General features: G+C 56.3%; 9 protein-coding genes across 9 annotated transcripts; 4 read left to right on the top strand and 5 right to left on the bottom strand.

The window, feature by feature from the left end:
• The first annotated feature begins 64 nt into the window (after positions 1 to 64).
• IE81DRAFT_365730 (hypothetical protein) lies at positions 65 to 5,467 on the top strand. Its single transcript, XM_025516954.1, has 2 exons — positions 65 to 610; positions 690 to 5,467. Exons 1-2 carry the CDS (start codon positions 368 to 370, stop codon positions 5,118 to 5,120), a joined length of 4,674 nt encoding a protein of 1,557 aa, XP_025370667.1. The 5' UTR covers positions 65 to 367; the 3' UTR covers positions 5,121 to 5,467.
• A 63-nt stretch (positions 5,468 to 5,530) lies between these two features.
• On the bottom strand, positions 5,531 to 6,307 carry IE81DRAFT_288546 (ChaC-like protein; the record flags this gene model as incomplete). The annotated part of the gene is made up of 2 exons (XM_025511770.1): positions 5,531 to 5,988; positions 6,070 to 6,307. The coding sequence occupies 2 exons, from the start codon at positions 6,305 to 6,307 to the stop codon at positions 5,531 to 5,533; spliced, it is 696 nt and encodes a 231-aa protein (XP_025370666.1).
• A 101-nt stretch (positions 6,308 to 6,408) lies between these two features.
• Positions 6,409 to 7,757, bottom strand: IE81DRAFT_322363 (orotidine-5'-phosphate decarboxylase). Its single transcript, XM_025513614.1, has 3 exons — positions 7,330 to 7,757; positions 7,110 to 7,221; positions 6,409 to 7,035 (listed from the first exon to the last, which is right to left on the bottom strand). The coding sequence occupies exons 1-3, from the start codon at positions 7,516 to 7,518 to the stop codon at positions 6,473 to 6,475; spliced, it is 864 nt and encodes a 287-aa protein (XP_025370665.1). The 5' UTR covers positions 7,519 to 7,757; the 3' UTR covers positions 6,409 to 6,472.
• A 244-nt stretch (positions 7,758 to 8,001) lies between these two features.
• IE81DRAFT_322362 (DUF1754-domain-containing protein) lies at positions 8,002 to 9,216 on the top strand. Its single transcript, XM_025513613.1, has 3 exons — positions 8,002 to 8,659; positions 8,747 to 8,942; positions 9,061 to 9,216. The coding sequence occupies exons 1-2, from the start codon at positions 8,167 to 8,169 to the stop codon at positions 8,860 to 8,862; spliced, it is 609 nt and encodes a 202-aa protein (XP_025370664.1). The 5' UTR covers positions 8,002 to 8,166; the 3' UTR covers positions 8,863 to 8,942; positions 9,061 to 9,216.
• Positions 9,217 to 9,230: 14 nt separating this feature from the next.
• IE81DRAFT_76691 (hypothetical protein) lies at positions 9,231 to 10,917 on the bottom strand. Its single transcript, XM_025517619.1, has 2 exons — positions 10,898 to 10,917; positions 9,231 to 10,823 (listed from the first exon to the last, which is right to left on the bottom strand). Exon 2 carries the CDS (start codon positions 10,733 to 10,735, stop codon positions 9,368 to 9,370), a length of 1,368 nt encoding a protein of 455 aa, XP_025370663.1. The 5' UTR covers positions 10,736 to 10,823; positions 10,898 to 10,917; the 3' UTR covers positions 9,231 to 9,367.
• A 478-nt stretch (positions 10,918 to 11,395) lies between these two features.
• IE81DRAFT_76702 (hypothetical protein) lies at positions 11,396 to 14,568 on the bottom strand. The gene is made up of 2 exons (XM_025517620.1): positions 14,050 to 14,568; positions 11,396 to 13,951 (listed from the first exon to the last, which is right to left on the bottom strand). Exons 1-2 carry the CDS (start codon positions 14,472 to 14,474, stop codon positions 11,731 to 11,733), a joined length of 2,646 nt encoding a protein of 881 aa, XP_025370662.1. The 5' UTR covers positions 14,475 to 14,568; the 3' UTR covers positions 11,396 to 11,730.
• A 798-nt stretch (positions 14,569 to 15,366) lies between these two features.
• Positions 15,367 to 21,360, bottom strand: IE81DRAFT_76655 (hypothetical protein). The gene is made up of 3 exons (XM_025517618.1): positions 20,882 to 21,360; positions 16,635 to 20,754; positions 15,367 to 16,567 (listed from the first exon to the last, which is right to left on the bottom strand). Exons 1-3 carry the CDS (start codon positions 21,095 to 21,097, stop codon positions 15,474 to 15,476), a joined length of 5,430 nt encoding a protein of 1,809 aa, XP_025370661.1. The 5' UTR covers positions 21,098 to 21,360; the 3' UTR covers positions 15,367 to 15,473.
• A 3,681-nt stretch (positions 21,361 to 25,041) lies between these two features.
• On the top strand, positions 25,042 to 26,448 carry IE81DRAFT_288530 (hypothetical protein; the record flags this gene model as incomplete). Its single annotated transcript, XM_025511769.1, has 4 exons — positions 25,042 to 25,293; positions 25,411 to 25,479; positions 25,595 to 25,804; positions 25,909 to 26,448. 4 exons carry the CDS (start codon positions 25,042 to 25,044, stop codon positions 26,446 to 26,448), a joined length of 1,071 nt encoding a protein of 356 aa, XP_025370660.1.
• Positions 26,449 to 27,195, top strand: IE81DRAFT_76561 (hypothetical protein). Its single transcript, XM_025517617.1, has one exon. It carries the CDS (start codon positions 26,669 to 26,671, stop codon positions 27,095 to 27,097), a length of 429 nt encoding a protein of 142 aa, XP_025370659.1. The 5' UTR covers positions 26,449 to 26,668; the 3' UTR covers positions 27,098 to 27,195.
• The last annotated feature ends 18 nt before the right edge of the window (positions 27,196 to 27,213 follow it).

The raw sequence follows: 27,213 nt of genomic DNA, 5'->3' as shown, positions 1-27,213 counted from the left end.
AATTTCTGGAAGCGACCACGCGCGCCTTGATGCGAGAATCTGGACGTTCAAGTCAAAAGTGTGAGTCGACGTTGCAGCGCGGTCATCGTCCTACAGCGAACCTTCCTGATCAACGACAACGAATCACCCACAAGGTTGGACAAACACATCAGCCACGGAGCAATTCCAAATCGATCAATCGGTCCATCCACATTGGCTCGACCGAGACTGCCAGCGACCAGTCTGCGCACAACTTGTGGCGCTGAGCTCTCGTTGCTTTCAGCGCCGATCATCCCCAAGCCTTTGAAGCGCCCTTCCACGCAGCTACCATCGTTGCAGCTATTCCTGGTCACGAGCAACAGCTCTAGAGGGCTACTTGTGTCGCCCCATGCCCATAGCGGCCAAGTTCGCTTCGTCGTTCCTCCGGTATGCCGCTGCTGGTGCAGCGGCTGGAGGCGCGGCAGCCGGTGCTGCTGCACACAATGGTGCACAAGGTATTCGCAATGCCTTCAGCTCGGGCGCATCCTCATCAGCTTCTTCGACAGCGCAAGGACTGAGCGGTAGTGGAAGTGGAGCTGGAATCGGAGGCGCCAAGTATCACGCTGGGCGGGGTGCGCATTCACATTTTCAGGTGGGTCATACCTGCCCTCGAGCACCCTGCTCCTCGAATTCGCTGTGGGCTGACACTCGATTCATCCTCTCGCGTTTAGAGCTCGAGTCGTGCGCTCGCCAATGCTTCCGCTTCGGGCTCGAACGATGGATCAACAGGATTCGATGATGAGGAGGAGCTCGCGCACAGGCAACCGCAGAGGAGCTCACGCGCTCTCGCGCTCAGGCAGCAAATATCCCCAAGCGCTCAATTTCAGAGACGCTTTGCCGATGCCTTCAACAACACCAAGCAGCCAATGCTCGTCGGCGCGCACGGCTGCGAGGCATCATCGCATGCACGGCCAAGTCTCGAGCTGAGTCGCTCGATCTCTACAGCTACCGCCCCATCCTCCACCTCCACCACAGTGCCGCCATCGCCACACATTCAAGATGTTTCGGGACGCCAGAAGATGCGCTCGCGCTCCCTATCGACAACTTCAGCTTCCGGCCGTGCGGATCCCGAGGTCGTCGAGGCGGTCCAGCCGCCTCCTACCACAAGGCGTGCTGCTTCCACATCCAAAGGCATCAGAATACCGACAGCGCGAAGCGAGCGCGATACGGACTCACTGCAGCGGAGCGAGAAGGAACAACCGCTGCATGCCGTCAAATTCTCCAGTGAAAAACACTTCATAGAGAAAAGTTCGACAATCCAGACCATCGAAAATAGTTGCACTCAGTTATTCCATTTGCTTCGAGTTGGCGAACGACCCTCGTGGATCAAAGTCAGAATAACTGAAATCGCTGGTCAGGTGCACAAATTACCAAAGGAAGAAGCACTTCTTTCCACTTTGAATCTATGCCTTAGGCTACTATCCGCAAGTCAGGATGTGCTCGGCGCCACTGTCTCGGCTAAACTCGCCATCGGCCTTTGGAAACGCCTTTTGGACGTGGATCTCCTACCCGATGGGCGCTCCTACGACTGCGTCATCGCCTGTCTCTTGAACGCTGAGCGTTCGGAGCTGCTCAGCCAAGTCGGCCTCAGCGCTTTGCCAGAAAAATTACCATTGACAAGTGCGGATCTGACTGCTCAAATTGCAAGTGGATCGCAGAACGTGGCAGCGGGTCGGCACTACTCTCTTGCATGGAGACTCACCTGCGCTGCGCACGCCGCTGGTCACGCCGCACCATGGCAGAGCTTCTTGGAGGTCGCTGCTCTGCGGGGTGACGTGCAAAAGTGCGAAAGGTTGCTCGAGATGGGCAGACCTGCCGCCAGAGATGCGCGCGAGCATGCTCGAGCGTACGCTCCTTTGCTACACTCCATCGTGGCCGCTCAAGCTCTGATAGAGGAGCCAAGCGATGCGCAGGGGCAGGCACCAACGCAACACCTGTTGCAAGTCTTTCAACAAGCGCAGTCGCAAATAGATGCTGACATCAAGACTGACAAGCATACAGACAACCTTTTCGATGCTCTGGTCAGAGCCCACTTTGCAGCAAGCGATGCACCAGGCGCTGTAGCTCTTCTGAGTCAGACGCTGCCTCCCGATAATTTCTCAGCGCAGGATCTCGAAGGGGATGCAGCGAAACTTCAAATCAAGGTGGCCAGTGCGCGGGTGTCAAACTTTGTTCTGGGCTTTGTTCACTCAGGAGACGTTGCTTCTGCCTGCTCCTGGTACGAGCAGCACGCCAGCCTCACAAAAGGGAACCATCAAATGGCCCGAGGCCATCTCTCAAAGCCAAGCCTCTACGAACTTTCAAAGCTCATCGTGGACACTCTCAAGCAAGACGATCCTGAGGCGTACACACGAGATGCGCAACAGACTTTGCGACCTTTGCTGATAGCCAACGAGGCTGCTGAATCAGTATTCGATGGCCACGACAATTCTCGACTATCGCTACAGCAAGCGCCCGAAGCCCTCGCAACGCTCTTGCATCTCATTATGCTCAATGCAGCGACAGCCAAAGCGTTGTCAACTGGAGAAGAGCGTGAACACGCTACGCAGCTGCTGGAACGGAACATCGCCTTGGTGCCTCTGGTCAGCGAGCCAAAGCGCTTAGGAGCTCGAGACGACGTTGAGGATCAGAGTGCAGAGACATTTGTCCACGCCGTGCTCCAGACCGTTGATGGCCTTGCTGCGACGGGCAGATCCACAGATGCCGCTTCTACGCTCACATGGATTGCCCGCCGCGGACCTCGCTTGCAAGACGGCCGCCTGGGCGCATTCGATGAGCAGACGAGATCGAAGCTGCAGGGAGCTGCACTTCAAATCTTGAACTCCGCAGATGCCAGTCCAGTCGCTTTGCTCGACTGTGCCTGTCGATATATCTTCACCGCCACCTTTGCTTCGGTCGCTGACCTTTGGTCGAACGACGAGCTCGTAAAGCGCTTCACCGAACTTTTCCGGCTCTCTCGTCATGATTTGCCCACAGCATGGATTGAGGGCTTGACACTCACCGAACTCAAATGCCTTCAAGAAGCGTTCGCCATCGAAGAAGAACGTTTGCACTCGCAGGACCTCAACGCTTTCAAAGAAGACGGTCTTGGCATGTTATGGACCAGCTTGCTCGCCAAATCGCAGCACGCTTCAGCGCTTGTCGGACGCGTACAAACAATCGCAGCTCAGAGGCACGGCGAGCCTGGCCGACAATTTGCTCAAAGCATCGATTCAAGCCCTTCCGCCGCTCAGCCTGCTGCGAGCGCGGCTTCGGCACCCGAGTCTGCCACTCTGCTCGACACTGCTAGCAGCGAGTCCAGTCACGACCAGCTGCGCTCGCCCGTCTCTACGGCACCGACATCGGTTCTTGAGCACTCTAATGCCGAGGAGGGCGCGGACGCGGCGCCCCATTCCTTGTTGCCGCCCCCCGTGTTAGCTCCTTTGCCTGTTCGACCTCTTCCCGAGGTGCAGATGATCGATCTCGACAAGAGTGCCCGAATTCACGATACTTTATCGTCCGTCAAAAACCCTAGTAGGCGACACGAAGCCTGCGACCGAGCTTGGACGAGCGTGACAGAGTTGCTCTCCGAAGTGGGAAGCTACATCGACATCCCACCTATGGAACTGCTGATCGACGATGCCGGACGACGAGGTAAGCTCGACCGTCTATGGGAACTCTACAGCATGGGCTCTGTTCTGGTGCAGTCGATCGGAGGCGACCAGAAATGGCAAGTCGAGTCCTGGTACAGATTAGAAAACGCGGTGATGGCCGCTCTGTCTCATGCTGGTGAAACAGACGCTGCGTCCATCTTCCGTCACCGCATCATCAACGCAGGGCGCGTACCCGATGCCAGCGCGTACGGCGCGCTGATTGCCAACATCAACGACACTACCGACGATGCCCTTGTTGCTCAGGAACTGTTTGCCGAGTCTCAGCGGCTTGGCTGCGTGCCTTCGGCTTACCTGTACACTGCTACCATCTCGAAGCTCGCCCGAGCACGCAAGGCCGAGCTCGCTTTGCAACTCTTCCACGAGATGCAAGAGCCAGGACGTGACCTCAAGCCCACTGTGGTGACCATTGGTTCCGTCATCAATGCTTGCGTGCGCACGGGCGATATCGCGAATGCTGAACGCATTTTTGCAATTCTGGAAGGCGAAACAAATGCGAGGTCCCGGCGCTACCCACTGCGCCCGCCACCGTTCAATACACTTATACAGTACTTCGTCAACAATGGAGATCGCGAGAAAGCCCTTTTGTATTACGAGAAAATGCAAAGATTGCGGGTGCAGCCATCCGAGCACACTTACAAGCTCTTGCTTGACACTTTTGGTCTGCTGCAGCCTCCCATGCTTCAAGAGATGGAGTCTATCTTCAATCAGCTCGTGATGGATGGAGACGCGCATGTCAACGGCACTCACTGGGCTTCGCTCATCAACGCGTACGGTGCTGCGGACGTCGACAGGGCCATCGCTGTCTTTGAGTCCATCGCTCGACACCCGTCCACACTTGCACGTACATCCTGGCAAGCCGGAGTGCATTACAAACCATCCAGCGCTATGCCAGACTCTGTTGCTTACGAGGCTCTATTGGGCGTGCTTTTGCAACACGGTCGCGTGGACCTGGTGCAGCAATACATCGACCGGATGCGCGCGGACTCGAGCGTGGGCCTGACGGCATATGTGGCCAACCTCGTCATTCGCGCTTTCAGTTCAGAAGGCACTAGCGAAGGGCTCGCCCGTGCTCGTGCAGTCTTCAACGAGATGCGCGATCCGCCTGTCGGTATGGCTGCGATCGGCAATCATCCGATCGGACATCGTCAACATCACGCAGGCGCCGGTCCCAGCGATGGCATCTCGCACGAGCCTACCCCTGCAGAGGTCGCCCGAGCATCTCAGCATCACCTCGCGCATGCCATGCGCGACGTGCAGAAAGAGCCGAGCACCTGGCTCGAGCTCATCAGAGCAGAGGTCGCAGCTGGTCAGAAGGCTGAAGCTGCTCGTCTGGCCGATCGCATGGCAGAGCGCGGCTATCCAGCTGCCCTTGTGATGCGTGGACGTGAGCTGCTGAGCCCTATGACGGAACCGGACGCCTCGGCACCACAACCAGTGGCGGCGGCGTAATGGAGCTTGCGGCAGGACACTTGGACGAAAAGAGTATTCCTGAGCATTCGATAGCGACGGGTTGTCGATTCTGCAAATAAGACCAAACAGCGACTTTCACACACACATCACCACTCTACAGCCACGAAGTTCTCGGCCTCCTTCTCAAGACCAAACAGTTCAAGCACTAAGGGGCGTCAGGGGCATCGCGATAACCAGACGCACGTGTACCATAAGAGTCATTCACCCACACATTCCTCGCCGACCGCGTCCTGCGATCGGTGCTGTACTCTCACTCTACTACCTCCTCAAAGCGTTGTCGCGATGCACGCGTACTGCTCCAAAATACAGAGATGCCTTCGAAGCAGTGTTGTCGCCGTGATCATGTTCGGTGTATTTATATGCAACGAGACGTGACAAAAGTGTGTGTGCTACAAAGGCTTTCCGTTGGCCTTGTTTCTGGCGATCACCTCCTCCATGATGCGTTGTTCCCGCTCTTCGTCCACCACATCTTCATCCAGCAGCGGCAGTCCCTCTCTTTCGCGAATCTGGAGCAGGATCCTCTCCAACTCGAACAGATGAGAGTCCCTGACTTGATTGGAAAGGTTCCTTGTAGCTCTAGCCAGCTTCAAAACGTACTCGTCGTTCCTTCCGCTAGGACCAGAGCAAGTGAAGATGTATTCTGCTAATTCCTGCAGGGATCTCGAAGGGCCTACGAATGCTGGGTTGCTTGGAAGGCCTACGTAGACCAAGCACGACTTGACGACTATCTCATCTGCGCTTCGCGTGTTCGTGGAAGGTGCCCAGATGTCGGTGTAGGTGGGCGTGTATCCATTGATCTCTCTGTGGTCTAAATAGGCCCTGACGTCCTTGGCGTGTGCCGGATCGACTAGAAGTTGAGCGCGCGTAAATTAGGATTGCATGTCAGCACTGCGTGGTTCAAAGTCCCAAAGCGCTCCGAAACGCTCACTAGTCCAGCAGACTCCCCAGACAATGTCGCCCTCTGGCGTATCCTCCGCGTCAGCAAAGGCGTGCCAATCTTTAGCTTCGACCAATGTGACGACCCTTCCAGGTCTGGAAGGAACGCCTCTATGATCTATGCTGCTCTGAGCGAACCTCCGCGTGAAGCCTCTAATGTACCCTACGGTCCTTCGGATGGTATGAGGTGGCGGCTTGAAAATGAGACTGCCGTACCCGAAGATGTTCATCTTTGAAGACGTTGGCACAGAAGCGTCGAGCTGCTGCACTGATGCAGCTGATATGCTTCCATGATCTAAGAGGTCACGAGTGGCACACGCACAAATGAAAGATGAATCAGACATGACGAAAGATGACATTGTTTGCTAAGGGACCTACAGGGCGTACGGCTAAGCTCACGCACCCGTCAACCTCTGCTCGTAAGCTTGCCAACCAGCTACTCTGTATCTCTCTCCTTGTTTCCTGACTTGTTCAATCGCGCTCGCTCTATCATCGCTCTTCAACAAAGCTCCGTATATGCCTCTTCCCACGATGATGACGTCGCATTTGCTCTCGCCGATGACCTGCTGAGGCGTCCTGTATTGTTGTCCCATAGCATCTCCAGACACATCCAGTCCCACACCGGGCGTCAGCACCAAAAAGTCCTCTGCGTCCCTTTCGACAGGGACGGCGGAATCGACAAGGTCGTCGTCCTGCACACGATGCATGGCGATGAAGCCAAAGACAAAGTCTTGATTAGCCCTGGCAGCTTTGACGCATTCTTGCGAGTAGTCGCCCTTAGCAAGAGTTCCCTTGGACGACATTTCAGCCAGCAGCAGTAGTCCTCTTTGCAAAGGCTCTCCCACCGTCCTGAGACCGTCTATGATACCTGGACCTGGCACCAAGTGGGCATTGGTGATGTGCGCCCAGGAGGCGATCTTGTGCACTCCTGCCCCATACTGAAGCGAAACGGTGTTGCCTGTGCGCACGAAAGATCGAGCATCGTCGTTGTAGCAAAGAGCGAGGGGGCCAGAGGAGAGATGGGAAACTGACCTATATCGGCAAATTTGCGATCTTCGAAGATCAAAAAGTCTTCCGCTTTGGAGAGAGCGACGAGCTGATCGATCAAGTCTTGATCAAAGTCGGACACGATGTCGATGTGCGTCTGTAGCGAGTAGGAGCATCGTCAACCACAGACGATCAACGCGAGCGAACCTCCACCTTAATACAGCCCAAACATCTGGACTGTATTCGTCCCTTTCAGCCAACCCACCTTGACGAGACAAACGAATTTTGCAACGCTCTTGACCACATCCAACAGATCTTTTTTGCTGGTCACATCCACTGATACGCAAAGGTTGGATTGCTTGCGCTCCATCACTTCCAGCAGTGCTTTTCCTGCCGGATTCTTGAGCTTCTGCGCTCGAGAAGCGTACGTCTGCGCGTGCGTCGGGATGGACATGGTCGATACCGATGTTGCGTGGGGATGCCACGAATGACGGGGCTGGATGAAGGATCCCAACAGAGTACCGCCTGATTGGCCCTGGCTCAAGTGAGAGCCTCGAGGAGCGTCACGCGTGACTCTTTGTTGACGATGAGGATAGCTGGGTCGTGAGTGATGATGTGTGAGAGCCTTGGCTTCGCGAGGACAAGCAAGTGCGAGTCGATTCACATTGCATATTTAAAGAGTCAAGAGTCGAGAGTCAAGAGTTGTGGACCTGCTGCTGCATTCAAAACTCAAAGCTGGATGGATGGCGTTCCAAGCATTTGGCGCTAAGGCTTTCGATGATCACGTGCGGCATGTTCCTCCCCTCCGCGGAGCCCGAACCCGCCGCGACGTCGAAGCGATGCGGGTGTCGAGCCATGCAGCCACGAGCAGGCAGGCAGGCAGGCAGGGCAGGCGATGGAGCCCCCCGCGCCGGCATTCTCGTTGTACGATCGTAATGTCCATCTTCGACCTCACTACGCTTTTCACATCAAGCTCACCTTCGACATCTTGGTCGTGCTCTGACCGTACGCTACGCACCAAGTCATCCCGCACCAATCCGCTTGCCAAGAACGCACCTTCAATTGGGCGTGCCCGCGGCGGCTCTGGCCGCGTGCTTGCACCATGCCACCCCCTAGCAGCCACATGAGCAGCGCCTACAAATTCAAGCCCGGTGGAAGTCTCAAATTCAAAGGGGACGATTCGAGCAAGTCCAAGAAGAAGAAGAAGAGCAGCAGCAGCAGCAGCAGCATCGGCGGCGGCGGCAACAGCAGCAGCAAGCATAAGAGCTCTCCGACCTTGTCTCCCGATGCGCACGATCCCAGCGTCGCTTCTTCCTCCTCCTCCTCCAAGGCCATCCTAAACGACGATCAGCACGGCCAGCTCAGCTCGCACGATCCTGAAGCTCAAAGCTTGATGCTTCGAGAGCAAGCGTTGGTGGAAGATTCTCAAGATAACAATGTCGCCTCTTCCTCAAAGTCAAAAACCGGTCGAACCATGACGGAAGCTGAGAGAAAGTTTCAGGAAGTCAGGTTGAAGAGGATGAGGGAACGAGTGGCCAAAGAGGCTAAAAAGAGTCACAAAGAGAAGGTCGACGATTTCAACAAGTACCTTGAAGGTGAGTTGGAACGAGCTGCGGTGGAACAACCATGGTTGTGAGCGCTCGATTCGAGGTAGCTTAGACAGGCATTTGTGAGAGGAGCAGTGATCGCATACAGTCGGCTATGCTCTCGAGTTTGGGCCATCGTAAACACGCGAGCTCGTGCCGCATCTCGCAAAGCATCTCATCGAGCAATCACATCCTCGAGCACTCAAGACTGACACGCAGAGCCTCCGTTCCATCTCCAATCGGCCTTGCGCGCATCGTCATAGCTCAAACCGACCACTTCGATCTGCCGAGGGTGAGCATCTCATCGGATGCGCGACACCCTTTTTGGGTGGTGCTGCCTCACACCGCGACGATCCTTTCAGGCTTCCCACGCTGACACGAGATTCTCTCTTGGCCTCTTTCTTGCTCAGATCGGACCTGGCTGATTCAGCCCACACCTTCATCTCGTCGAGTCACAGTAGATCGAAATCGAACATGGTCATTACGAGTCGTTGAAACGTGCTGCAGACTGGAATATGTACGTTTGTGATGAGCGTGTCGAGAGCAAGGTCTTGAGATGCATGAAGATGCGAGTCATGAGTGCTGTGTTCGTATGTTTTGAGTTATTGTAGAGGATCGTGAGAGAGAGGACAGACGCGGAAGCAGGAACAATTCCCGGAATCAGAATATCAGAGTCGACCGAGTCTTGGTGTTGTCGAGAGCGCAATGGCAGCAGGCTTAGGCGTAGCGAGGTTGCATGGCACGTCTTGCCTCGCGTCGCATTTCGCGTTCGATCTCAATCTCCTCGCGCCTCTCGGCGTCCTGCTTGCGGTAAAGAGCATGGAGGCCATTGATTTGGTCGGCTACCTTCTCGCGTCTAAGCTTCTCGGCTTGTTGAGCTTTCTTGGCATCTCTACGGCGCTGGATGCACTTGCGGACGACATCGATCGACAGGAGTCTGGTCCTGGTCTCGTCCTTGGCCTCATGAGCCTGGAGCAGGCGCGCGCGAGCTTTGTCGGCATGAGCGGCGCCAAATTTCTGGATGGCAAGGCCAGCTTCCTTGATGTCGGCCGTTCGTCGTGCGTTCGTAGCCTGATCAGCCATCCGCTGACGCGCTTCTTCGGCGTGCGCCATGCTAAATTCGCGAAGATACATGGCAGCTTCCCGGACCTGACGCTGAGTGGAGGGTGCCTCGCTAGGGACTCGCAAGGGCCCATCGATTCCGGAAATGCCGAGGCCCTTGAGTGAGGAGCCGCTCTCAACAGACGTGAACGTCGTGGAGCGAGATCGGGCCCCGCACGTTGTGGTCGTGTAGTCGGATTTGTGATCCATATAAACTTGGTTGCACTCGGGTCTGCGTTGTGCACGCGTGTGCAACACGCGAATGTATTCGGCTTCCTCAGCCAGCGAGTAGGCACCCCACCTGACACCGAGGGCTCTTGGGGTCTCGTCTTCATCAATTGTTGCAGCCCGTCTTCGACACTCGCTGAGGGCGTTCACCACATCCACGCTGGGCAGTGGGTATGCTGGGGCGGACAGCACATTTCCACGAGTGCGAATCATGGGCGTGGACCTGAGGCTGTGATTGAAGTAGACTTCTGGCGATCCAGACTCCGAGACATTGAGAGGGGTGGGCCAGCTGAGGCCACCGTTGGCAGGAGTAGCATCACTGTTGCCAAGAGGAGAGCGCCAGTAAGCACCCTCTTCTAGTGCGGCGAGTTCATCATCCTGAGCCGAGATAGGCTGCGCAATGACGCGCTCTTCGTCAAGCAAGGTGGCTCCGTCCTCGTCGACAGAGGAAGATAAAGCAATGAGCTTGTTGACGGGAGCGGTCGGTGGAGTCGGCGCGCTGACGCTGTCACAGACCGAGGAGAGAGTTTCGACTTCGGCGCTCAGAGGAACGTGCCCATCGAAGCTGCAATCGTCCTCATTGAGGCTGGCTTGGTGGAGATGCGGGCGAACAAGACGCTCGACACTTGCGGTGACCCAAGCGATGTGCTCGTCAGCGGTTACCCACTCGAAGTAAGGCGCCGCAGTCATGGCTGGAGGAGGCGAGACGGTCTCGCGGTCCTGGATGTAAGAGTTGATTGCCTGTCGACGAGACATTGTCGAGGTCAGAAGTAAAGGTTGACTTGTTGCTAAGTAAAGAGTTAGAGGTAGACCAAGGTCTCAAGGCTGTTGACGTTAGCAGATGCTGTGATTGTGAGTCGAGAAGGCTTTGTGTGAGATGAAGAAAGATGGGGGGAACCTTGGACGTAAATGGGCCACCTTTTATGACTTTTCCTAGACCGCCCAGCTCCCATACACCTCTGCCATAGCATGGCCAATTCACCATATCCCCAGATGCGAGCGTCGAGCTCGAGCAGATTGTGGGACCATGGAAGCAATTCCTAGGCCTAGCATCTTAGAGGACGTCGACACCTTGCGCTCCGGCCGCAAGTGGCCTCAGCGGACAAGGCCAGGCTCATCGAGCAGATCCTGAGACCTTCGGAACATTTCTTCGCGAACAATTTCACACACCTTGCCGTAGCGGCGGAAGCTTCACCTTCCCCTTCACGGCGAGCATTGGTCGCATTGGGCAGCTCGCCGAGCATGTCACGTTGCCAGCCTCAGACGATTGAGGCAGCAGTCCCGAATATGCCAAGCTTTCGGGGACAGCTGCGATAGATGTGCCGCTTCAGGTAGGTGTGCGCGCAATGTCGACTTGAGCCCGTTGTGAACGCAGAACTATGCGTGCATTGACTAGCCGGGTGATGCTGAAAGGTGCTGCGCGTTGACCGATCTCCTACCTAGAACGGCTACAGAATTCCGCCTCATGCTTGAGGCGGTGTTGCATGCATGCCATCATACACATGCCTCCTTTCCCCATCCGCGCCCGCTGCCTAGTCAATCGGCGACAAACATACCGCTTTCCTCTTTCGTACGGCTTAAGTCGCACTCCGAGCGCTATCACGGATTAGAGCCTTGCAATTTGCTCACCCGGTGTGCACGTGAGCTTAGCAGGCGTCTCCTGGAGGTGACCTGTACGCGTGATGCACGGGTACAGTACGCAACGTCGCAAGCGGTTACCGCTCGATCCAGCGAGTCCTCGTAGTGGAGCATCACCGCAAGTAGACGGATCTGGCGATCCAATTGAGGCTACTGGCGATATACGAAGACTCGGTATGTTGCGTCGAAGCTTCGCCTGTCGTCGCTGAGTGCACTTCAGCAGCCCTCTCTAGATACTGGTAGTGATGTTGACCAATCGGCGGCAAATCGACACCTGCATGCTTTCGGCCCAGCGATCCTGGGAAAGGATGTAGCTTGGAGTCTGCTGGATCATACGTGGATCTCCTGGCCGGCTCGGCCGCGATGGAAAGTTGGCTTGGAGACGATGGCGCTACAAATGCCGAGTTGCCATGTGTAATGGAAGCAGCAGATGCGAAGTGATCTAGACCAGCGGAAGCAATCGATGAGCAGCCACCACTTGTCCTGCGCGCACCGTGAGCAGGATCAGGTGAATTTGGCTCGGATTGGCGTCCAGCCGTCGCCAGAGCGACGTAGCTCAGATTGATCAGTCCCAGAGCGACCGCATACGGCACTTCAGCTATGGAAGAGTAGCTCCAGCCTTGGCTATGACCGGATTCTTTTTCGATGGTCGAATCAGGACGATGAGCCTGTGAAATGGTTGCATCGTGATGACCGAATGCGTGGGTCGCGGCGGTGCACACGCTTGCTGAGGAGGCACTTTGAGCTCTGCCCAGCTTCTTCAGAGAGGGTGGGAGCACACTGGCTGAGAGCTTGCTTGGCTTCGAGGCATCCCAATCATCGCCGTGAGAGCTGAAACCCCCGTCCTCGCCTTCTTGCCAAGGATCTAGATTCGACGACGCAATCGGCGTGGGCCTTTCTATGACGCTCTGTCTCGCCGCGGGAGCAAGAACCATGGAAAGCGCATCAGATCCGAGTATGAGAAAGTTCGACAGCCGCTGGGCGTCGCGCTCTGCTCTCGACATTCGGCGATCCACTCTGCGCGATCGCCGGCGCCCATCAAAAGGCAACAACGAGGTTTGCAACGCATCTGCAAGGAGCTCTGGGATCTCGGACGCCTGGGCAGTGTTTGCATCCGAGGTGGCTGTTCTGTGTGTTTCAGAGCCCATGGGAGCAACGGAGGAAGACTCGGGTGCCGAAGCGCCGGAGCTGATCCCTTGCGGGTCGACAGCACGCTTCCCCTGAGCTATGGCAAGCGTCAGCCGCTTCCAGTGAGCATCGATCGTGTGCCGTTCCGCATAGGAATGGCGAGGTTTTGATGTCAGAGGTGGCACCAGCTCCTCGTCATCAGAAAGGCCCAGTGCCCCTGGATCCGGTGAGTTCTCTTCGGCTGACGTGTCGACCTCCTCCACGCCGGCAAGCTGACCACTCCTTGCCATGGTCTCATCGACTGGCGTGCCCGGGACAGTTTCACTGCCACCAAGACTTGCAGATTCTTCCCACGTCCTACATAAGTCTTGCATCGTCGACACTGAGCTGCTAATGTCGGTCGAAGTTGCAGACAAGCCGGATTTAGAACGCAAGAAGGCGGGTCTATTCTTCGCTGGAGTGGGGCACGACGGAAAGGGATAGCCTTCGGCTCCTTCGGATGCGCCTCTTCTGAGCTCCTTTGGGGAAGTGGAGGGACTTCGAAAAGAGCTGGACAGACGAGTCGAGAGGCGTTGCAAGGTGAGCGTGAAGGAGCTGCCGGAGGGCTGCGGTGATTTGCTCAAGGCGGAGGAGATGGATCTTGAGTGAGCACGACGATGAGGAGCGCTCATCTGGTCGCCGAGCTGCGTACTCTCGAGTGGTGAGCATGACGATGCGGGCTGCGCCAATTCCTCTGGCTGTAGCTCTGCCAAGCATGTATGTAGAAGAGGAGGCAGGAGGCGCTCTCTGTGCCACACAGCACCTCCCGACACCTCTATAAGCGGATCAGCTTCCATGTCTTCACTATATTTAGACGTCTCGCCCGTGAGTATCGGGTTCTCTCCGAGTCGCTTGGCAATCTTGGCGATGTTGGCTAAACTGCGAGGGACGAGCGTTGCGCTGACCAGCTTCACCACGCTTTGAGGGACCCACGCAGCAACTTCACCCAGATCGGACAGCTGAGTAACGCGAATGCCGTCCTGGGCTGGAATCGCCTCGACGAGAAAACCACCGATTCCCAATTCGAATTGTGTGTAGCCCTTGGGAGGAGGAGGCCCGCGAGTCGAGGCGCTGATGGACGCCAACCGCATCGGAGAGTCTGCCGTGCTAGCGAGCTGCACATCGACACTCAGCAGGCGCAAGCATCGTGGCTTTGCCACCATGAAGCTGTGAGCGAGACATGTCTGCAGGTATCAGTGATGAGTTCTGTGCGGATGATGCGTGCCCCAGACCGGTCTGTATGCGCTACTCTGAACGAGACTTACACGCTTCCGAAGCGCATCTCTTCCACTCTCAGAGCTTGCTTGAGACTGCCCAGCCCGTCCAGCCATCGCACGACGTGTCCGCTCTCGCAGCTCGCATCCCAGAGCTTGCGGTTCTCTATACTAGCCATGAGCGTCCAAAACTGCTCCACAGTGACGCCACCTAGGAACGAGCTGATGCTGAAGAGGGGCATGGTGGGATGTCGAACAATGTCGAGCGCTGGCGTGGAGTGCAGCTTCGTCCATGCTGACAAGGGCGCTTCGCGCAGCTCGAAATCTGAGTCTGGGAGAGGCGCTGCTTCATCGTCAACTAGGTCTGCTGGGGAAATGATGGAGAGGAAGCGGCGCAGATGTGAAAGAGCATCGGATCGCAGCTGCGCATCCAGCTCGTGTATCTGCTCCACCTCTCCGCCCACTGAGTGCGTCATGGCGATTGTTTCAGCATCGGGTAGTCTTAAGTGCTAGGCAAAGGTGAGGTCGTATGCCAAGGCTCGTGGGTGAGCTGTTTGTGTCGCTGTCAGATCGGGATCACGTCGGTATGAGGCTATAAGATGTCTAGGCGCGATGGCAGCTGTGCCAATCGCCAGCAGCAGACAAGATAGCGATCTTGGAAAGCCTATAGCCCACAGCTTACCAGAAGTCGGACTGTGGGCTTGTCTTGATGCTGATGCGTTTGGGATAGCGTTTCAGTCGTGAGTGCGAAGGCGGAGTATCGCAGCTGGCTGTGTGCTGCAACAAGCTGCAACGCCTCTGTGTGGCCCCTGACGGTCAAAAGTCCGCAAGGTGAAGTACAAACGAGTGCGCATTGCATGTTGCGCGCGTCCTAGCTCACAAAGCTTAAAATGGAATCGCAGCACAGCTCCCGGCTCAAATTCGTGACTGGGGCTGGTGCGCGTGATATGCTGCTGCTGATGATGCGAACATCTTATTTAGCGCGCGGCTTTGCCGTGCCGAGGAGCCCGGCCGCAGGGCGGGACGCTGTGTGCATGGTCCCCATCATGCATATAACACTGTATGCAACGTCATCGGCCAAATAGGTCTGCACAACGCACGGGCTTGCGCGCCCCTAGCTACATGTACGCAGCACCACCAGCACGAGATATCCATTGCTAATCCTCATCCACCTACCTGGATTTGGGCTGCCATACTACTACTAGCACAGCTCATGATCCAAAGGCCGATCGTCCCAATCACAAGCTGCCAGAAGGTTTGAACGGTTTGTATCTCAAAGTACAGCTGCAGTGAAGTAAAAGGCGGACCACGCGGTCACATTTACGAGGCGGAGATGTGAAATAGATACTGTGTGGTGAGAGCACTGACACGCAACCGGCGTCTGCACGACAATGCACACCTGGATAGCAGGCAATGAAAAGGTAATGGAAGATGGAGCATTGCGAGACAAAGCACGCTCAAGGCTGCCCTATGCCTCAAGGCCTGACTGTCTGATCCGGTGTCGAAGCTCGAGGCGCAGAGGTGGTGCTGAATCCGCTCACGTCTGGGTCGACCCAATCAAGCCCTGCCAACTGTCCAGCGCTGCCAGTCGACATATCGGCTTCAATCGCTGCGTCATCAGACAAAACCGCGGCAGGCTGCACTTGCTCCTCTCTGCCACCCGTTTCCTCTTCGTCTTCCCCAGAAGCGTACTCTGTGGTAGGCGAGGCCTCCGCAGACTCCACCAGTTCGTGATCCTGATCAGGTTGTTCTTCAAGTTCTGGCACATCGACCGTTGGCGCATCTCCTCGATTTGCCAGATCAGTGGCTTGCTGTAGGACGGGGCTCGATGCATCTTTGAGCTGATCAGAACTGCGATTAGCACCTCGCCTGTCTCTTCTGCGCACCAACCGGCTAGCAGACGAGGTGCTAGTAGGTGAGGGAGCTCCACCGCCGTCTCCTTGTAGCCTGGCGAGCATGGCTGCTGCGATATCCGACGGATTGCCTTCGATCGCAGTAGGGGTCGATGGCGAGCCTTCTTTGGCGGCAGATCGTCGAGCTCTAGCTTTACGCTTCTGCTTGGGTTGCATGCCACCAGAGCGCAGAGTGCCAAGCAACGTCTCCAAGACGGCGCTATCGTCCACCCCTGCTTCCTTGCGCGCAAGAGCTTCTTGCCTCTCCTTTTCGCGTTCTTCTGCCGCTGCTCTACGCTTGGCTTCCATGGCTCTCTGCTCGCCGATTCTGACATTGTCAGCCTTGATCTTGCGATAAGCTGTGCAAAACTCTCGGAAGATGCCAAAGAAGTCTTCTGTGCGCATTGGTTGCTGGGCCGGGAAACCTCGCCGACGAGGATCGGGACCTTCTCCAAAGTACTTGAGTGCATCTCCATACGTTCGCTCCGTCATCGTGACTTGATCGGAGAGGCGCTGCAAATGCTGATGAGCCTCGTTGAGGAATGGCAGCATGAGCTTGGTGTACGGGTCTTCGATGCGCTCCTCCGCTTCGTCCAGAAAGCGATCGAGCTCCTTTTTGTGCTGAAGACTGCCCGACTTGAGCTCCGCGAGGTCTCGTTTTAGGTCAAGCAGTTGCACTAAAGTTCAAAGTGACATCCATGAGTCTCACACGGCCAAAGACACTCAACACGAGCCGACACTCACCTCTACAAGCCTCAGAGGGTTTGTCGAGCTCCTCGAGGAATGACTCTACTTCTGGAAAACACTTGTTGATGGTCCGCTCCACAAAGTGCAGAAGCGTAGTCCCGTCGCTGGCCTTCGTGTCCACAAGCTTGTTGATGCTCGAGATTTTGAAGCCGAACGCCCCGCCCTGCACACCATTCGCGTTGAGGTAATTACCCATCATCAGAATGAGTGTCAGGAGACGCGCAAAATTCGTGGCGTGCACCAGCGTTTCCGATGCGTCACGTATGCGTGTGGAGCCCTCCTTGATGAGATCAAACACCTCGCGGTATCGCGTCATGAAGAGGAGACCTTTCACCTTTTCCTTCAAATGAGGTACCGTCATCAATAGGACGACAAGACGATCGGCGGGATGCAAAAGTCTGAGATCCTCATCAGACGCATTTCGGTACTCGCCAAGCTGTCCTTTGGTCTCGCTTTCGGGATAGTGCCTCAAGAGTTCGGTCAAGAAGCTCTCGTCCAGCACCGCTTCGTCGCAATTGACAATGTGGTGAGCAACTTCCTCGGGAGTCGCATGCTTGGCACCAGTGAGGCTGCTCTTGATGCGTCGAAGCACCATCTCGATACCCTGCCGTGTCTGAAGACTGAGATGCGTCTTGAACTCCATTTTGTCCTTCTTTGCAGCTCCATTCTGCTGAGTGGCACGCCTCGCGATCTGTTTGGCCTTAAAGTCCTCTTCCATCTCTTCGAAGAGTCCCTGCTCGCGCAACATTTCGGTCAGCTTGGCCTCGTCTGAATGATTGGTGGTACCCCAGACAGTCTCTGCGGCATGCTGTGGATTAAGCTTGTCCCACTGCAACTGCTTCATACGTGTTCTGGCCATCTCCATCACTTCCTTGCGATGTGCCGCATTAGCGTAGAGTCCCCCAGGCAGGGGAGGCGCTGGCGGTGCATGAGCAGGACCAACGAGTCCAGACCCTGCATAACTTGCTCGCACATCGAGGAGCGAGTCTCGAGTGGGATCGGTCGCGAACGATGCGGACACTGGCGTGCCGAGCACAGAGGCGGAAGGAGGCGGAGGCGGAGGTGGAGGTGGAGTGGCCGGAATGGCCGCCAGCTGTGCAGGGCTTGGCAAAGGCGGCGGAGGCGGGGGCGGTGGTGCTTGTCCTGCTTGGCCTCTCGATGCGGGCGGGACGAGCATACCGGGTGCGGGTGGTGGTGGCGGCGGCGGCGGAGGGGGTGGAGCAGGCGGAGGTGGCCCCACAGCAGAAGCTGGGACCGCAGGCGGTCCCATGTCGCTCAAAACAGGCTGCGCATGGGCAGGCATTGGCGAAGGAGCGAGCTCCTGCGCTGGAGTGGCAGCAGTCCGATTCGGAGTGCCCTTTCTCCTTCTGATTTCATCCAAAAGTGACGGGCCATCGCTCGTGACGGCAGGGGGAGGAGGAGGCGCAGGAGGCGCTGGGAAGCTTGCATCTTCGCGCGGTGCATGATCCGTGACGGTAGCTGCAGAGGTCGGAGGCGACAAAGCAGGGTGCTCGGGCAGCAATTGTTCCGGCACGATCAAGTCACTGGCTTGGCCCGTGCCTCGCCTGCGTCGCGTGGCTCGGGCATCCGCCATCCGGCCCTGCAACTCGGTGTTGCGGGCCATTCCAGCAGCAAGAGTAGCTTGAATTTTCCACTTCGCGGCGTCGCTCTGCGGGTCGAGGTCCTCGTCGCTGCTCTCGCCCAACGCCGATTCAGTGGCCTTTTCTCCGGCTTCCTCGAGGGCAGCGGCCGCGGCACTGCGACTGTTCGCGCGAGATTGGCGCCGCACGCTTCGAGAAATTCGCTGACGAGATTTGCGATCCTCTTCTTGCAAGGCAGCAGCAGCCTCCTCAGCCTCACGTGTCTCGGGCAAGGGCGGTGCCCCGGCAGTGGAGAGCGGCTTCTTGCGAGCGTTTGCTTCGAGCTTCTTGATAGTTCGATTTCTTTCAAGTTGCTTCTCGAGCGTCTCAACTAGGTGCTTACGATCCAGACTGCCAGGATTATCCGCAGGATCAGCTACGCCACCTTCCATCTGTGCTTCCCGAAGCATGTCGTATAGCTCTCGAATTTGGATCTCAAGGGCCACCACTCTATCGACGTATGCCTTCTCCATGTCCTCCATCTCATTCTGGGCGGCCGACGTGTTGCCTCGCGCAAGTGCAAGATCCTCCTCAAGGATCTCGATGCGACGCTGAAGCTCGCCAATCAGACCTTGGCTGCCTTGATTGAGCTGTGACTCCAAGCGACGCCGTTCTTCTTCTTGCTCTCGCAATCGTGCCTTCGTCCGCGCAAGCTCCGCTTGCATTGTAGCTTGCTGCTCTTGATCAGCAAAGCGCGCAAGTATGGAATTGACGCTGGTGCCAAGTAGCGAGCTGACGTCGTTGCTCTCGACTGCTCCATTCCTGTCCATCACCACCGACGTTATCATAGAGTCAATGAGCTGATAATGGTGTACCAGGCCGTCTCCCTCTTGCCTGATCAAAAGCAAGTGCTGTAGCGCCGAAAGGAAAAAGTCGTATGCTCTCGAGCCGGATATCTTCTCTACCACAGCCTTGAAGACGTCCACGGGGTCCGACATATCCGTCAGCACATCCTTGTTCCAGTTCTCCACAACGTCATCGTGATCCGCCTCTGCGCCTTTCTCGTACTGGCCGATCTGACTATCCAGGTCTGGATTCTTGAACGCTCTCATCTTGATCAAGATGCGCTGCAGGCCGCTCGCATCCATCTGGTTGCGCAGATGCACGCGCACCTCGAACTCGGGTACAATCTCCTCCTTCAGTATTGCATTGATGAGGAACATGTTGTTGATGGCATACTCGTTGAGCGAGGAGTCCAAAGCGGCGCCGTTGGGACCGGCTAGACTGAGCTTCTTGATCTCTTCGCTGGCTCCTACGCGACTTCCCAGAGTCCCTCTGCCATCGATGGTCTGCTCTAGGACCCGGAACCAGGCGTCAAAGCGGCCGTGATCCGAGTTGAAGGCCTTGAGTTCGTCGAAGCCTCGTAGCACGAGACGATGACCTGTGGGCTTGTCCCAGTGGCACAAGAAAAGCAGAATGTCTGCAGCTTGCTTACGAGTCGCCAAGTGAGCAGAGACCATCGAGTGTGCGATGCCATTGATGCACTTTGGTTGAGCAAGCGCATCATTGGCGCCCGGCTTCGAGTTGAAGAGACTTCTAAAGGCCTTGAGCACCTCGTATTCTAGGGCCAAATCGGTATCCGACTTGACGCCCTTAGAGTGCAAGCCATTGAGGAAGCTAGCAAGTACTGGAGTTCCCTTAGCTTCTACAAAGCCCTGGATCCACCCGATGGCGCACGTTCGTAGAGTGACGGCCAGGCTTTCGATGTGCTTTGTCGTCACAGTCCCGTCCATAAACTTCTTGATGAACCATTCTGGAGTGTTGCGAGCGATGCCCATTGAGGCACTCGCGCCTCCTGGACCTCCATACGCGCCAGAGCCAGCGTGCCTGCGATTTCTCTCCCTTTCCCGTTCGCCATGCCACTCCGTCAGCCTGTCGTTGTAGACGAGCTGCCACTTCTTGTCCGGCGCAAAGCTGAGCATGTTCCGCCGCGCTTGCTCCTTCAGCTCGTCAGTAAGATTACCTCCGGGTACATTGAGAAAGTCTCGCTTGTCCATTAGATCCGCAAAGAGACGCTCCACCTCGGCGTCGTCTGGACGCGCAAAATAGAACTCGGACGCATTCAGCGAGCCTGGCGCAGGACCTGAGCCACCAGCCCCCCTCTGGGAGGACACGCTCGAATGCGAGCGAGAAGTGGGTGGCATGGCAGGGATGTGGGTGTGGTGGTGTTCTGAGCTGAAGATTGGCTGCCCTATCGAAGCTGACGCTGCACTGGCTATCGACATGCGATTCAAGATGTCATGTGTTCCCAGGTGCGCAGAGCTGGATGTGGTGGATGATGTCAGTCTGGAGGATCTGGTGCCGTAGTCGGAAACAGGAGGGCCTGTATACCGAGAGCTGCCGCCAGAAGCGCCCGACGGAGTGCGCTTGTGCAAGGAGCTGGGCGAGGATCCGCTCGAGTGCGCGCCAAAATCGTCTGGATCTCCTCGACTTGATCTCGATCGCTGGGAGCCCCCGGCCATTGGATCTGATTGCAGCTGTTGCGCACGGCCGCAAAGGGAGTGAGTTCAGTGAAGCAGTGGGGGATGCGTCGTCGTGGAGCTGGCCTTACCACAGAAGGCGCCCAAGAACGATGAAGCGGAGCCTCTCAAGCTGACCACTCACATATGACATGGCACTACTCCTTGGGGCTGCAACGGGCATTGGAGGCCCCACTTGCATCCTAGGGCCCGTGTTGCTTCCTATGACTTCAGCGGTGCTGTAACCTGATTGATGGGAGGGGCTCGAGGGACCAGATGGACCAAACGAGTTATAAGACCCAGAGCTCTCGTTTGTTGGCACGCGCGAGCGACCTTTGTTACGTCCAAAGATGGTATTCATCTTGAACGCACGAACCTCGAGGACAAGGAGTGCTGCTTCCTCGCTCGATGCAGAGCGGCGCCGTGCGCCCAAGAACCCAGAGAGAGTCTGAAATGTTGAGTGGGTGCAAATGCGAGCGGCAAAGTGCTAGAAGAAGCTCAGAGTGAGAATAGCATAAGGGAGCGGTGTCCTGACGCCAAGATCCTGGGGTGTTACGCGTCTGAGGGGCTGTGATCGCGGATGCAGGTTGGTGTGCTGAAATTTCTCGTTCGATGTCGAGAGCAGCCAGTGTGGCGGTCGACTTTGAGCGCGTAGCGGTCGTCGACGAAGACGACTAAAGGTCGGGCATATGTGACGCCAATGTTTACTAGGTGTCCCGCTGCAGCCAACTCCCTGAAGTCAGACCGGCCCAAGTCGAAAGCTCTAAGCGTACATGGCGTCAGACTGAACGAGGTCGGAGGATGACGAGCGAAATACAGGGGCGACGGATGACAACTGATGAGCGCCAATTGACCCGCACTATGCGGTATTCGAGGGACGGACAGTCGTTATTCGTCAACGCAATTCGGCAACCAGGGATGAAATGAAGTGCAACGCCAGAATGTCAGGATGGCCGGTCTGCCGTCAATCTGAATGAGGATGCTGAGAAGCGGCCGGCACGCGAACACCCGCACCGTGAATGAAAGCTCGACAAAGGTGTGTGTGCGTCTGGGCCGTCGCCTTGGCCATCCCGAATGCGCACAGTCACGAGCGTGTCCCATGCATGCACCGCGAGGTCCAGATCACAATAACGGCAGGGAGGCAGCAGGACACTCATCAGACTTGCTCACACAAGGTCCAATCACGATTTTAGCAGCAGCAGCGGCAGACTCACGACTCTTGACTCAGACTCTTGACAGCTGTACAGTCTGATGAGTCACGAGCATATCTGTCCATCCGTGCAGCTCAAGCATGCAGCAGCTGCTGCAGTACGAGTGCTGTTGATCTGCATGGGCAGGCCCAACAGCTGCTGGATCAGGCTGTACGTTGTTGCGGCCGCGGGCATCACAGCAGTTACGCATGCAGCATCACCAGCAGATATGTGTATACCGTATATATATATATATCCCGCGAGGGCGCTATATGGTCACGCGGCGTGTCTTCAAACAAGGCGCGATTCGTTGTGCATGAACCAATTAAGTTGGTGGGCCCCGCGTGTGCAACGCGCGCGTCGCGTGGAAGCGCCGATGATGAGCGACGAAGTGTTCTGGTGAGCATTCACCATTCAGATTCACATTCACGATTCACATTGGTGATTCGTGATTGCAGGCTCGAAGCCGGGGCCGTCTACACTCGATCCATCCCAATCACCAACGCTACTTCGTATGGTGTATGTGGCATCGCGTTTGTCTTCACTGTGCTACACTCCTCATTGCGCTACACTCAAGACTCGAGAAAGGGCACTCAAGTCTCGAGTGCACGATGCCCCTGCTCAAGACTACTGTACCACGATGAGAGCGGAATGTCATGCCAGCACTCACCACAACAGGTCAATCTCACTAGCATGCTGGCAAAGATACCAGGGGGCTGTCGTCTCGGCTCGCCCTCCGTACATGTAGCATAGGTCGTCTGATCAGGAGAGACGCCGGTAATCCACGGCCGCGGCAGACTGCGAGCCACGTGGACTTGCGGCGATCTCTTTTGCACGGCCCCATCTTTGTCCACACATTCACGATTTGCGGTTCCAACTCCAGCAAGACGCAGTCACGCTGAGCAAGGCAAGGTGTCACTTGGGAATCACAAAGAATCGTTTGTCGTGGATGGCAGTCGTGCATCTTGGATGGCAGTCTTCTAGTCGCGGTGCAGTTGCGCTGCGAAGCATCCTATGCTTGATCTCGAGCGCTTCTGATGCGCACGAAAAGGGTCGGCGAGTCATACGCCACTCATCCCAGTTGCCCGAAGCCGAACTCTGGAGCTGCTCCTTTCACACTTGCTGACGCTCATACCGATGTTTAGACATGAATCGTGAGTGTCCATTCGTGATTCGGTACCGTCCTTTACGTGTTGAGCTGCGCTTGCAGAGCGGCCGCAGCCGCAGCATAGCGCAGCGGGCAGCTTGGGGGCCCAAAGGATTCGCCGTAAGCTTTCGACATTGTGATTGATCGACATACAAGGTTCTGATTGAAATTCTTGTTCTCACACTTGACTCACGACTCGCGTCCTAATTAAGACTTGTCCATGGACCTCAAAAGTCGAAACTGGAGCGTGAGTCATTTGCACGCGAAGAGGTTCATCTTGCTTGCCGGTGCAGGTGTGATGGGCTCCCTCGCGTTGCTGTGTTTGGCTGTTTATATATGTGTGTGCTACGCTGTGTCAGAGAGCATCGATCGCATGGAGGTGAGCACCACCACACACCTCGGCGGAGATCTTGGCCGGCGCGCGCGGCAGGCGCGCGTAAATATATACGCGGTACATGTACATACACTGATATACACATGCGGCGGGCCTCCATGCTCATGCATGGCGCTGTTCATCAATTCGCTGATATAGTATTCTTGATTCTTGCTTTATTAATTGTATACCGATGCCATAAACAGCTTGTATATGTGTATGCTGTGATGACGCTGCGCCGCCGCTGCTGTCACTCGAGCCGTCTGTCTGCGCTTACAATCACGAATATAATAGCAGCGCGCCGAGCCGAAAGCCGCGCGGCTGGATTCTGCTGCTATACGGGCCCAGCATATGCAGGAAGGGTGCGCACGTCGCACGAGATGCGCGCGCGCGCGCGCCGCGACTTGCGCGCTCTGCAGCAGCAGATCACAGCTACAGAGCTACAGCAGGGCAAGACTTGCAGCAGCAGCAGGCAGCCCTTGATCTTGGATCCCAAGCCTGAGTGGACGCGCGCTGTATATGCTTGCAGCATGGAGGAAAGACGAGCGCAGCATGGCGTATGACAATTTCATTTCGCTCTCGTGTACACCACACTTCCATCCTCGTCTCTTCAATCACTGTGACTGCGTGTAGCATTGCACGTCATTGCAAGCATCACAAGTAGGCTTTTGAATCAGCTTCTGAGTCCCTGCCTTGGCCATCCATTCCGCACAACCCTCATCCGGCTGCCGAACGTTCCCTCTGCATCCACAACCTGATCAGGGCAAAATCTCCGACGACAGGCTTGAAGTCCGGGCTGGCTTCCACCCCTTTGCACTCGCGCGCTTCTGGACGGCGCAGCGCTATCCCAACTTTCGCCATCTTGCCGCTGGGCCCCAGTCAAGGCAATCAGCGTAAAGCGAGAAGTTTTTGGTGCCTGAGCAGGTCAATCTAGGGTGAGTGTTCTCCAGCCTCAAGTCTGGCGAGGTCAGAGCGGGCTCGAAAGGAACCTTCATTGGTTCTACGAAGTGCACGGAAACGGCTTTGGCCTGAACACCTCCACAAGCGTTTGATTGTGGCAGCCACGCTCGTTCGTATCAATGACCCGGCCAAAGACCATCTTTCGCTGCTGCATTACCTCTGGCCTTCCTTTCCTTCTCTTGACTCATCCACTCCCACCTTTCCTCTCAACGCCGTGCCATCCTTCTAAACCTGCTGCTCATCTACCAACCTTCTGCTGCGTCGGTAAAATAAGTTCGGGGTAGCGCGACGCTGGGTTGCAACTCCATTCACACACTTGCACTTCGTCCACGTCTTGGATCAAGTTGGGCATAGAAGTCCTCGGGTTGCTGATTCAAGCTCTTCTGTCTACCATCTCCTCAACCGCCGCGCATCAATTGCTCGCCCATCGCGCGTTTGCGAATTTGCGCGTTTGTACTGCCACCCTCGTCATGGCAACAGGAGCCTCGACCAAACGAGAGAGGACCACGAGCCCGGAGCAAGAGCACGAGCCCGCAAGCAAGGAAGTCAAGCGCGCCAAAGGAAGCCCCGAAGCGCCCTCAAAATCTCCTTCCATCGAAAAGGAGGCCAGCAAGATGAGCAGTGACGATAAAAAGATGGACGTTGGCGAGGATAGAGATTCTAAGGAGCTGGCGGCGGCGGAGGACGTCGCAGCACCTGTCAACGCGGAGGAGGACAATGGGGCAGATGCGAATGCGCAAGACTCGGCTGCAGATGCTGCTCAACCAGAGCCTCAGCCTATCGCTATGCGTTGCCTCATCATCTCTGGAGATGCTTCCATCATCATTGGCAAGGGCGGCAAACACATCAACGAGATCAGAGACAAGAGCGGCGCCCGTTTGACGATCGTGAGTTGCCGCGGTTCGCGATTCAGGCTTGCGATTAGCGAATGAGCTTGCATATCTTTGATAGCAAAGTTTCAGTCGCTGACCCCGAACCTTGCCCTGTCTGTCACATTGCAACAGAGTGAGCACATTCCTAGCAACCCCGAGAGGATCCTGACTGTTGCTGGCCAGCTTGATGCGGTTTCCAAGGTGGGTGATGACAGCTTCGAAAAAGCCAGTGCTGAGCATTGGCGTGGCCTTTGCTCTTGGGGTGAGCGATCGTAGTCTTGCCGAGGGTTGAACAAACGTGCACTTCTATTCTCAGGCTTTCGGTCTCATCGTGCGAAGGATCAATGATGAGCCCTTTGAACAGCCATCTGTGCCGGGCAGCAGGGCTGTTACGATCAGATTCATCGTTCCCCATGCTCGTATGGGTTCAGTCATTGGGAAAGGAGGCACGAAGATCAAGGAGATCCAAGAAGCGAGTGGAGCGCGACTCACAGCAGGAGAGGCCATGCTACCCAACAGCACCGAGGTGAGCAAGCAGAGGAAGCAGGGGTAGCAGAGAAAAGCCGAGGTAATATGCTGTGCTCGTGCCAAATCCCGCTCGAAACTGACACCGACCATCGGCTCTCGCAGCGGGTATTGAGCATATCGGGTGTTGCTGACGCTGTTCACATTGCAGTCTACTACGTGGGTACGATCCTCCTGGAGCACTCGGAAAGAAACTCGCACAACATTGCCTACCAGCCCACGAGCGGTGCCACTGCTACTGCAGCTATGGCACCTTCGCGTGGCGGAGCTGGCCCGTACGGACAGCCAGGAGCGCCGGGAGGCTTTGGCGGCGGTGGATACGGCGCTCCCGGTGGAGGAGCTCCAGCATCGTTCGGCAACAACCAGATCCCTCCCGGCTCGCAGACGCAGCAAATCTTTATTCCGAACGATTTGGTCGGCTGCATTATCGGCAAAGGAGGGTCGAAGATCAACGAGATCCGACAAATGTCTGCATCTCACATCAAAATCATGGAGCCGGGCGCCGGCATTGCCGCAGGTGGCAGTGGCAGCGAGCGGCTAGTGACCATCACCGGTCCACCAGCCAACATCCAGCTCGCTGTGAGCCTGCTCTATCAGCGTCTCGAGCAGGAGAAGATGAGATTGTCTCAGGGTGGTGCAGCTTGAAGCTGTCAATTCGCATGAGGCTAGGTTCGCAAAACGTCAAAGCATATCGAACAGCGGCCCTCCCGTCATTGTCACCGGCACCCCACCCCATGCGCTGTTGAGCTTCGGCATCCTTTCTAACCTTTCCTTGCCCACCCGGAAGGGCAAGATAGAAGAGTGGACGCCAAAGCTCGCCTTACCGCTTTGTCTCCTTTTGCAATCCCAAAGACTCTTTCCCTCAATGCCTACGACACTCTCAAATTCTAGTCGACGTCACCGAACACATCCCTGCTCGTCCTCGAAACCTCCTCCCACTCCTCTCCTTCGAAAGACCTTCGAGTCGCTCGTCAATCCTCCAAGAAGCCCCTCGAGGACTTCCAAGCCCATCAGTCCGAATCAAGCCATCTCTCCAAGAAAAAACGCAGTCTTGTTAAAAATCTTGATTGCTTGCCTGCCTTCTTTGCAAACACAGAGAGAGATGTCAATTACGCCCGTCGCGTTATGTACACAAGTAGTCCGCTACCCCACGACCGACCCACCCTTTTCCTCTCTCACTTGTCTCCAAAAGAAAAATGCGAACCTTGAACGAAACCATTTCCACATGGTGATGACGCAGCCTAGCGTGCTTGCAACGGTCAAAAGTCATGAGTGCAGGATATCGTCTGGTTGACGTGAGGTAATCGTGAATAGTAGTACTGCTGCATGCCACTCGCTCGTTGGTGAAGCCTGGCAGAACTTACCAGCGACGCTACCTAGCTGTCTCGTCATTTGGTCAGCGCATCGCCC

Source organism: Ceraceosorus guamensis (assembly GCF_003144195.1).
Source record: "Ceraceosorus guamensis strain MCA 4658 unplaced genomic scaffold IE81scaffold_19, whole genome shotgun sequence".
Classification (NCBI taxonomy): Eukaryota; Fungi; Basidiomycota; class Exobasidiomycetes; order Ceraceosorales; family Ceraceosoraceae; genus Ceraceosorus; species Ceraceosorus guamensis.
Note: the sequence above shows the minus strand (reverse complement) of the source record. Positions and strands in the feature narration are given on the sequence as shown.